The sequence below is a fragment of the Schistocerca cancellata genome, chromosome 1 (genome assembly GCF_023864275.1).
Source record: "Schistocerca cancellata isolate TAMUIC-IGC-003103 chromosome 1, iqSchCanc2.1, whole genome shotgun sequence".
NCBI classification, from domain to species: Eukaryota; Metazoa; Arthropoda; class Insecta; order Orthoptera; family Acrididae; genus Schistocerca; species Schistocerca cancellata.
Window position 1 is genome coordinate 812,091,272 of NC_064626.1, and position 10,883 is coordinate 812,102,154.

The following is a 10,883-nucleotide window of genomic DNA, read 5'->3' on the forward strand; positions in this document are numbered from 1 at the left end:
AGAGAAACTAGAAGATCTGAAATCTGTGGTGAAGAAAGCTTGTTTGAATATTAAATCTAAAAGACGTGGGCAAATGATAACGATACTGCAGAGCTTAAGCTTGGAATCCAGATAATCAAAAGGGTAGGTAAGTTTTGCTACCTTGGAAGCATGATCACACCATATAGTGGTGCAACAGAGGACATTAACAGGTGCATTAACAAAGCCAAAGGCACTTTTACAACTCTCTGCTCTATCTGGAGATAAAAGGAAATAACATTGATGATCAAATTGCAGATATTTGAAAGTAATGTAAAATCTATGCTTCTTTATGGATGTGAAACATGGAAAGTGACAAAGCAGCTAATCCGTAAGCTGCAGACATTCAACAACAGATGTCCGAGGAACATCCTGGGGATACGGTGGTCAAATGTCATTTCTAACGAAACATTCTGGGAAAGAACCACCCAGAAGCCAACTGAGCTGCAAATAAGAAGCAAGAACTGGAGATGGCTAGGACATACACTTAGGTGATCAAATCAACACATATTGCGAAGGAAGCACTTCATTGGATCCCGCCAGGAATATGGACACCAGGCAGGCCCAAAATGACATGGAGATGATCAGTTGAAGCAGAAGCTCAACAGCAAGGAATAGGATGGGAAGAAGTGAAAATACTAGCAGAAGTCAGAACAAGATGGCGATCCTTTGTTGCAGCCCTATGCTCCCTGTAAGGAGTTAAAGGAATTAATAAAATGACATAATGTATTATATACACTGTGTGATCAAAAGTATCTGGACACCCTCAAAAACATACGTTTTTCATATTATGTGCTTGTGCTGCCACCCACTGCCAGGTAGGACATACATCCCTCCGCCACACACCGTCAGGTGGCTTGCGGAGTATGGATGTAGATGTAGATGTACTCCTTATTAGCAATCTCAGTAGTCATTAGACATTGTGAGAGAGCAGAATGGAGTGCTCCGCGGAACTCAAAGACGTCGAATGTGGTCAGGTGATTGAGTGTCACTTGTTTCCAATGTGATAGCGAAGTGGAAATGTGAAGAAGCACGTACAGCACAATAACATACAGGCCAACCTCATCTGTTGGCTGGCAGAGACAGCCGACAGTTGAAGACGGTCGTAAAGCAGATATCTATCCAGTCCACCACACATGAATTCCAAACTGCATCAGAATCCACTGCAAGTACTATGACAGTTTCATGGTCGATCAAGTGCTCATAGGCCACATGTCATGCCAGTAAACGCCAAGCGATGCCTCACTTAGTATAAGGAGCATAACCATTAGACGATTGAACAGTGAAAAAATGTGTGGAGTGACAAATCTTGGTACACAACATGGCGATCCGATGGCAAGGTGTGGGCATGGTGAATGCCCAGTGAACTTCATCTGACAGCGTGTGTAGTGCCAACAGTAAAATTTGGAGATGGTGGTGGTGGTGGTGGTGGTATGGTGACTGCATCTTTCAACACGATCAAGAACCTGCTCATAATGCACAGCCTGTGGCGGAGTGGTTACACAACAATAACATCCCTGTAATGGACTGGCCTGCACAGAGTTCTGATCTGAATCCTATAGAACACCTTTGGGATGTTTTGGAACACCGATTTCATGCCAAGCCTCGCTGACCGACATCAATACCTCTCCTCAGTGCAGCACTCCATGAAGAATGGGCTGCCATTCACCAAGAAACCTTCCAGCACCTGATTGAATGTGTGCCTGTGAGAGCGGAAGCTGTCATCAAGGCTAAGTGTAGGCCAACACCATACTGAATTCCAGCATTACCGATAGAGGGCACCACGAACTTTTAAGTCATTTTCAGCCAGGTGTCCGCTTACTTTTGATGACATAGTGTACCTGTGCAAAACAGGCATCAAAAGACTCAGATATTTATCCATTATCTAATGTAAGCTCCAAAAGCTTGAAGTATGGGACACAGTTTTTGTTGTATTTCATTGAATGACCAGAAGATATACTGTGTTTTGTGGCAACTGATTTGCTGGCTTGGAGGAGGTGAGTACGTCACTGGTATTCCAAATGTGCTCCAGTACAGTGCAACATTATTTGCCCTATACATGAATTGCCGCACCCATACTGACTCTTATAAACAACCGCCTTGAACATATCTAAATCAACTATGATCAAATCCAGCAGTTTCAAGATTTTTATGCAAGAAAGAAATATCACTTTAACATTACATTTATGTAGTACTCTGCCTAATGTCACAGAAACATGTCAATTATATAATAGGTATGCTGATGAGGTCAACTAGTAGCCTGCAAATGCAGTGTACCATTGTCCTTATGACATATTGAGCCACCTAAAAATACAGCAAACAACCTTCTCTCCTTCACCTCCATCTCGGAACTTATAGGATCTGCCAAAGACAATCTAGATTGCAAAAGACAGGAACTTATAAGAGTTCATGATAGTGCAGCAAATAATACACATAGCAAAGGATGTACACTGTCCAGGAGCACATTGTGGAACACCAGTGGCATATTCATCTCTTCCATGCCAGCAAATCTGCCATTACAAAACACTGTTTCTACTGGTCAGGTATTGCACTACAACAAAAACAGTGGCCCATACATTACAGTTTTGGAGCTCCATTGTCAATCAGATGAAATAAAACTGTCTGAGGCCCTCATCAATGTGAACTAGTGTCCGGCATATTGCTGTGGGAAATACAATATTGATGAGGCAAGCTTTCAGCATGGAGAGCACCAACAGTAGTGCAGACTTACAGAAAAGCATATGTTCTCAAGCAAAACATGCACAAAGACAACTGGCTACACCGTGCAAACACTGCAGGGCTTAATAAATAGGTGAGCTCTATGTACTATCACGAGTATACACCTGAAGATTCTCAGAAGATTGTGCCGAAATATTGTGGCAGCAAGTTACTGACATTTGGCAGTTCATCTGAAATTTGATGGAAGACAACGTATATTAATGACAGTATCTAACAAAGCCTATAGTGGGGAAGTTGTCAGTACACCAAAGGCCTTAGAAAAATATCTGCAGCATGCTGCAGAATTAACACCATATACAATCCTTACAACACACTTGAGTAGCCTGTAAACAGTCCCAATACGTTGGGGTTTCCAAAGAGATGGAGGGAGGGGGAGAGATATTCCATAACCCATTATTGGATGGAAATATGCTGAATAAACATATTTCTTCAGTTTGAAATTGTCTACAGCAGTATTCATGAGGACTACAAACATGGCTGACCTGTAGGCCTACTTAATGAATCTCATCAAAATTCAATAACCATCCACTTGCCTTGGTCGATCTGTTGATGGTTTCAAAATGCTGATCACTGCAAAATTTATGGTTATCAATGTTTTAATATTTGTATCCTTTCCCCTCCTTTCTCTGCAATATAACTGGGTGTTAAGGTACATCAATCCATATTCAGCATTCCTGTATGAGCAGTAAAGTGATGTTTTAAAGTTACATTCACATGGTTTTCAGGCTCTAGTGAGTTTAAACAAATTAGATGCTCACTGATGTTATTGTTTAACCCTACAATATTTTGATGCAAAGTATTTACTTTAAACTCCATTTTATCTTCAAGTTTTGGGATCAAAATTTTCACTTACAATTACTTCTTTTAATATTGTTTGCCTCAAATATGAATTTATCCTAAAAATGGTGCTGCCCTCACACCAGTTACTACAGGGTTACACCCACAAATGTAGTGCTCCTTTAACCCTACTGCAGGCGCAGTTTTTGTACCAACTCAGAAAAGTTTTTTTTTTTTTTTATCATATTAGAATTGTGGTTAACTGACTATTTTTTGATAATTTTATTTATGTGATCAAAACTTATGGCGGTATGAATATCTCCCATGACCCTTTTGTCAGCTGTTATTGTGATGGTAAGTGTTTTTCCCATAGTAGAAACTAATTAATTTTTCCAGCTTCACAAAAGGCAACAGTAGTACTCTCATGACAAATTCATTTTTACACACTTGGTACATTATATTACCACAACATGTCAGGCACATCCCAAGTTGACAAGATATATTTTGAAAGTCTTTGTCCCTAACTTGGTGACAAGTACACTTCCCCAAATCCACAAAAGACATACTAATTTTGCAGTAAGTACACTTTCCAATCCTCTTGGGAAACTGTTTTGGTGGTAAGTATTTCTCCCAAAAGCCAGTAAAACGAATCTGGTGGGATGTGTATCCCCCCCCCCCCCCCCTTATACGCTATATTTCACAATAAACAGAAACTACTGTCGGTGCAAGATACCACAAGCATACAGAAGTGACAATAAGTATTCTCCTATATGCATTAAAAATATACAGCTACTGGATACATCCCCCTATGGCCCTTGGAAGGGTAATACCATCAATCCTACCCCTATTCCTACTGAGATATAGGCCATGCCTCATTAACCTCACCTACCAATCCCATAGACAGAAACCAGACCTCTGCTGTACAACAGAACTTACAGAAGCAGTTGATCTAACTTCACGTTGACCCAACTTGCCAGTCTGTCCAAGTGGTGCTAATCATTAGCCTCGAAACAAGAACAAATTCAACAGTCATATGATTTGTTGCTGAAGCTAGCTTTAACAGGTCACACTCGATACTGTAGCTGGCAGTTTACCAAAACAAATGACATTTTATTGGGTTGACAATTAGCAACAATATTTCAGTTTCAAATATTTCCTGGATGAAAGTGACAACTGCTATATTACGTTTCACACTTTTGAGGCAGTTGTGCTACGGTATGTAAACAATTTAACAAGTATTTCACATTTTCTTCTGATTGTTCAACTTGACTGTGCCTCAGGCTACTTGAAGGGCAAAGTTCTCTGACGTCATCATGTAGGCCTACAGTCAGTAGTAGTAGTAAAAAAGCTTTTTCTTAGTGAATACACCTATCTGGAGGTACTTTTATACAATATCCTGCTGTGTATCCTTTTTAGATAGGGGCACCGATTCATTTTGAATACAAAGTGCAAGTGGATCACAAACTTACGAAATTAAATGATACATACTACTGTTACATATGGCCGCCCTCTACTCCTTGAATTTCTTGCAGCTGATGTTAAAGATACAAATATAGGCCTAATAGATACCAACATACTCTGAGGTCTGTCTACTACGGAATGCAGCTTTTCTGAGCATGTTTCTGTCACCACACAAGATTTCGAGGGCTGGGCACTTCACACATCCCATAACAGAGCAAATTTTGTGGAGGCAGTGAGTACTACTGCTACCAACTCTCTGCGTTTAATTGATCATCTAAATTTGATTCCTGATTTCAAGTGACAAATGCTAACAGTGAATATTATCACAGCAATTTTGTTAACGTACTGATTAATTGATTCCAACGTTTCCAGACATATCAACCTAAACCCCTGGATATATGGTACTGCCCAGCGCCACCACCCACCCACCCTCTCAATAAATCTATTCTAAAAGTGGTACTAGTGCCACATACTCTTGGGAAATCCTATGGTGCATGAACTTTTAAAATGATTTGCTTCAGAAGGGATAAGCACTAACATAATGACAATACTGGTATCAAGAAAAACACTGACAGGATAAAAAATATGATAAGGAAGGGTGTTGTTTCATTGACTCCAAGGGATAAAGTGACAACACATTACAGTATCTTTGAGGCTGTGAAAGCAAGTATAAAAAATAAGTGGCTAATCAAATAAGTAAATAAATAGTTGCAGCCAACTCAAATTTTACTTCATAACAAACATTATCAATAAAAGAATCATATCATTCCGTATACAATAGATCTGTCTGTATTCCTGAAGTTCAAGAATTTACAGACTACCAAAACCAAACAAATCAATATTTATTGGTTAGTGACATATATGTTTACATTTCTCTAGAAAGTTTGAGATTGAAGAGATCTGATACTATAGATTGTACGGAGGTAAGACAAAATACTGACCACAAAGAGAAGAAAGAGAAAAGCAAATGACAAAATTTCGAGCGGCATGAGGAAATGTGAAGGCATGTTTTGGCATAACTTTGTTTTGCTTTCATGCTATTGCTCTTACAAGACCACAAAAGGCAGAAAGTGGGAAATCACATGAGGGTGAAAAAACGTTATTTGACAGAATTAGGAGCACACATGGATTAATACCCAACAAAACTGAGTTACATATGGGCTTGTTATTTCACGATATAAGGGTTTCATCTCGCAGAAATGACGAAAAGAAGTAAGATGTCTATTCAATTATGACAACCTACCGGCACATGTTAATACCACTACACTAGTAACACAAAATACTCCGTTATTATATTTTACTTTACCTTTCTGGACAGTTTTGTATTCATCCAACTTCCTTTGTATTTCCTCTTGTATTTTCTCCATCATTCTTCCTTTCATGTGCACCTAAACGATCAAAACAAACAAATCGCCGTAATACGATCTCTGACACTTCTACTACTGTAGTCAAATACACTCTGCCACGGTAGAAAGTAATGATGGACATATAAGGTATGTCTCAATCGAAAGAGATAACTCTCTGCTCTCATTGAGAAATGAGTTTGAACATTTAGAAAACGCACAGTCAAAGTAACACGATGATGTTCAAAAACATCTCTCCATAATCACACGGAATAAACGTATCGCACTATGGAATCTGTCATCAATATTCAAAATATTGGTAATGCTCTTTCTTCTATAAATATTTGTTTGCCAAGAACTTTGATGCAGTAACGACTGGACGTATAATACTAACAATAACAACAACAATAATAATAATAATTCCATTATCATTACGATCTAACAGCAATATAAAACATCACGAACTTACAACAATACAGCAAAAATTTCAAAAGCACAATAGTCTAGTTATTAACATCAGAATATTAAATTAAATTAATAAAATCCTTTATATTGTAGAATGGGTGGGCAACTAAGCAGTCCTGCAGTGTCTCTTTCATTGCTTGTTCAGATGGATCTAGTACAGTTTGTGAAAAGTTATTCGATAATTTTATCCCACAAGTTCGTAGCTATTAACTGATTCTGACGGTCAATAGTATGGAGATTGACTAGTGTACACGCATTCAAGTTGAATCTTCATGTATGTATGTTGTAATAAATTGTATTACAACAGCTAAAATCTGAAGTCTGTGATTCATTGCAAGGATTTTCTCCAGAAAATTCCACAGTGGTGACACCGAAACGAATAACAGCAGCTACTATAATTTAGATTTTATTTTTAATAAACGCATAGAATTTGAAGCTTTTTCAGATTCACTCAAGGTGTCAAAAGTTATCCTAGTTATTAAAATACAGCACAATCACTTTCCTTAAAGCGACAGAGCAGTCTCAATGTGCCACTATTTTCAAAGATATTTGAGGTACTGCCACACACAAATAAGCAGGAACTACGAAAAACACAATCTCATAGGTAACAATCAGTTTAGTTTTCTCAAGCCATTTAGGAAATTATGGATTAAACTTTAAAAGCTCTCCAAGACAAAAACATGATATCCCTAGCATTATGTCACCTAAGCAAAACATTCGATCGAATTTTTGCTGAAATTCTACTAGGGAAATTCGAGTTTTATGGTGTGTGTTAGCTATGATGAATTTTTGTTTAAGTAACAGAAAACAGTTTTTCTCACTCAAAAACGTAAATTCCTCTTTAACAGAAATCAGCACAGCTCTTCCACAAGGATCTACTCTCACACCCTTTTCCTCGAACGTAGAAATTAATGACTTGTTAATAGCTCACTTTGTGATATGTTGTGCTAATTATACAAAACTACTTAGCACATATCAGAAAATTTTATATCTGAATAGGATAACAAAAGAAACCCTTGATACGTCCTTGGACTGGTTTACGACTAATAAACTCCAGTGTAATTCTTTAAAAACCCAACAACTCCTAATGTGAATGTAAAATGAAGTAGAAAATAAGTCAGTAAAATTTTTAAATTTTTACATAGCTTCAAACTCTGCTTGGAGCAACATATCAATCAGATAAGTGAAAAAATATCTTGTATGTAATACTTCACTTTAAAACTTGTGAGCTTGTAGTGAGCTTGGATTGCCTTCAGGCATATTTCAGACTATTCCAGCCACATATGAAGGGCTTATTTGAAGTCCATTTTTGTTCATTGTGAGATACAGAGTCCTAAAGTTAAATGAGAGCTGAAAAATGTGCAGTTGAGATACCAGAAATATTCAAGCATATGGCTTCTTGCTAGAGATGAACCTTTTTTTTCTATTTGTTTGGATCATTAATTTCAGAAGCGTTATATCCAGAAAAGTGGAGGTAATGGGCTTGTACAACTATTGAAATAAGCCCTTCATATAATAACGGCTTTCATGACTGGATGGTACTGTTGTTGATAATTCTTCCGGGTTATATGGTCGTGGTCCATGGAATTCTTCTATTCCTAACGTTTCGTACTATACTATGTTGGGCATCTTCAGAGGTATGGCTGGTCCTGCTGAGTTCTGCTGACATTTCATGAGTCGGCAGGACTCAGCAGGACCAGCCATACCTCTGAAGATATCCAACATAGTATTGGACGAAACGTTAGGAATAGAAGAATTTCATGGACCACGGCCATATAACCCGGAAGAATTATCAACAACAAGCCGTTCATATGCCATATAGTCTGTATCCATGGGAAGACATCTTTCACATGATGAATACTTAAGAAAAACGAAAAAACAAAAAAAACTTTCATATAATTTATAAAGCAAGTAGTATGAAGCAATGGTGCCCTCTTTTTTCCAGGCTCAGAATACTCACAATTATAAATTTATACATCTTCATATCCTATATTAAAGACAATATTTCAGAATTCGCTGCTGAAGGAAATTAATGAACACAATACCGGAGCTAAGGCTAATTTAGGTACACCAAGACACAGGTTTGCACGAACTTGTTATTTTAACATTGTGAACCCACTCAAAATTTTCAACAAATTATCAACCTATGTTGTCTATGGACCTGCTTTTTTTTAATTAAGTGGTATAGCTAACTATCATATCACACATTTTACCATATTAAAGAATTCTTTGAGATGCCTGAGGAGGACATTTAACAAATTTTCCTGCAGTTTATTGTATTATTATGTACTGTGGTTATGTCTGCTGTATTTATGTCCTGTAAATTATATTCAGTTATTACACAGGGGGTTTATGATGAACAATATTATTGCACAGCTTATTGACAGTAGTTCTTAGAAATTCCCCTGCGGTGCATTTTATTATTGCTGTGTTTAATATGTATTCTGTATCTTATTGACATTGGTTTATTTTATTATATTGTGTGTATTACTACATCCTGTATTATACTCCAGTTATAAAACCTGAGGCAAATCTTGCACTGTTGCAAGTCGGCCACAAATTAAATGCGTGTTACATGTGGGTGCAATAAGAGAAAAGACCGCTAGTAACTTATTTCATCACAGCAATTCTTCTTACTCCCATCTATATAAGGAACACTGACGTAAAGGGTACAAGAACATTTACTGTGGAGAACTGAACATTTATGACTTATCTTAAAGCCCGAAAACAAGAGAGAGTATCTACAATGTAAATAACAGAGTTTCACCACAACGGTCTTTACAACACGGAATAAGCGAGCGGTCAGCGCGAAAAATCTCTCTAACACTGGTGATCAGCAGAAATCGCCCGTTGCATATGTGATCTGTACTGGTCACCACAAACCTATATTATTTTAAATGATCAGTAGTGAATAAAAATTCTTGAGTGTTGATAAGGCAGTTTACACTGGCTCTCACATCATGTCATGGACCCGTCACATCGGGATGTATTCACACTGTCAGTCATGTCACGCCAGTACTGAACCGTGAAACTGAGGTTGTTAGTTACCATTTGCATTACAAAAAGTCAGAATATGATATTGGCATTGAGGAACTAACAACAATGAACTTTCTTAATAGCCAAAGCAAACTTCATAACGTATGTTCTTGATTAATTTTGTGTGGTAAAGTGCTGAGAAGTGAAACAACATTTCAAAACTTCGACTGTTATTTGGTAGCCAAAATATATACACACAAGCATGTCAAATAATATTTATAAGGAATAAATAAATCCTATTTGCCTTACCCATTATGCTTTTCTTTAATTAAATCAAATTATAAATTACTGTATTTTTCCTCCAATAGAGCTGCTTTTTCCACTTAAAATGTTATTTAATGAAAATTGCTTCATTAATATGTGTCATTTATATACAGTGTGGATGTCAGCTCTGTTCCGTTATGATCAAACCTAAACAATTTTCGCTTTCAGATACCTGACCTCGTATGCAGAAGAAAGTTAAATAGAAAGATTTGCAGTTTGCCACGAAAAATAAGCACAATAATAAAAATAAACATTTAGAAGAAAGAAATGCATAAAATAAACTACTATATAATGACTCATTGTGAGTGCGGACGATGACACTGTAAAAACTTTCTTCTCCAGAAACCTTGACTTACGTGATATAACGTCACAGTATGTGTACAAGATCGTGTGCTGATTTAAAGTTCTAGATTTGCATGTTTCACTGCGTCATTTCTGCGTAATCTTTCATTGACAGCAGTAGTACCCATTTGTATTGTGATACTTTGTGAGTTTTCGAACATTTGCGACTGCTGCAATAAACTCGTACTATTAGTGTCAGTATCAGGCTTGAATTTAATTATGTGCTCCTGAAACTTTTGAGAACAGTTGGCCTATCCTTATTAAAAACAATCATTCTCTAATTTCATTGTACGATTACATGAGAAATAGATTATTTTTGGAATATTGAGCCAGTTACAAAACTATATTTTTGTAAGTTATCGGTACTAGTGTTTTGGAGACATAATTTATTTCTTAGCGAATCAGCATTTGTAGTTCACAGTTCTGACAAAGAATACA

General features: G+C 37.2%; 1 protein-coding gene across 1 annotated transcript in view; it reads right to left on the reverse strand.

Moving 5' to 3' along the window:
• LOC126188093 (prefoldin subunit 6) overlaps positions 1–6,466 on the reverse strand; it is a 44,665-nt gene extending 38,199 nt beyond the window's left edge. The window contains exon 1 of the mRNA XM_049929555.1: positions 6,302–6,466. Within this exon, the coding sequence (XP_049785512.1) occupies positions 6,302–6,377 (76 nt within the window). The 5' untranslated portion in view covers positions 6,378–6,466. The remainder of the gene's footprint in view (positions 1–6,301) is intronic.
• Positions 6,467–10,883: the final 4,417 nt, after the last annotated feature.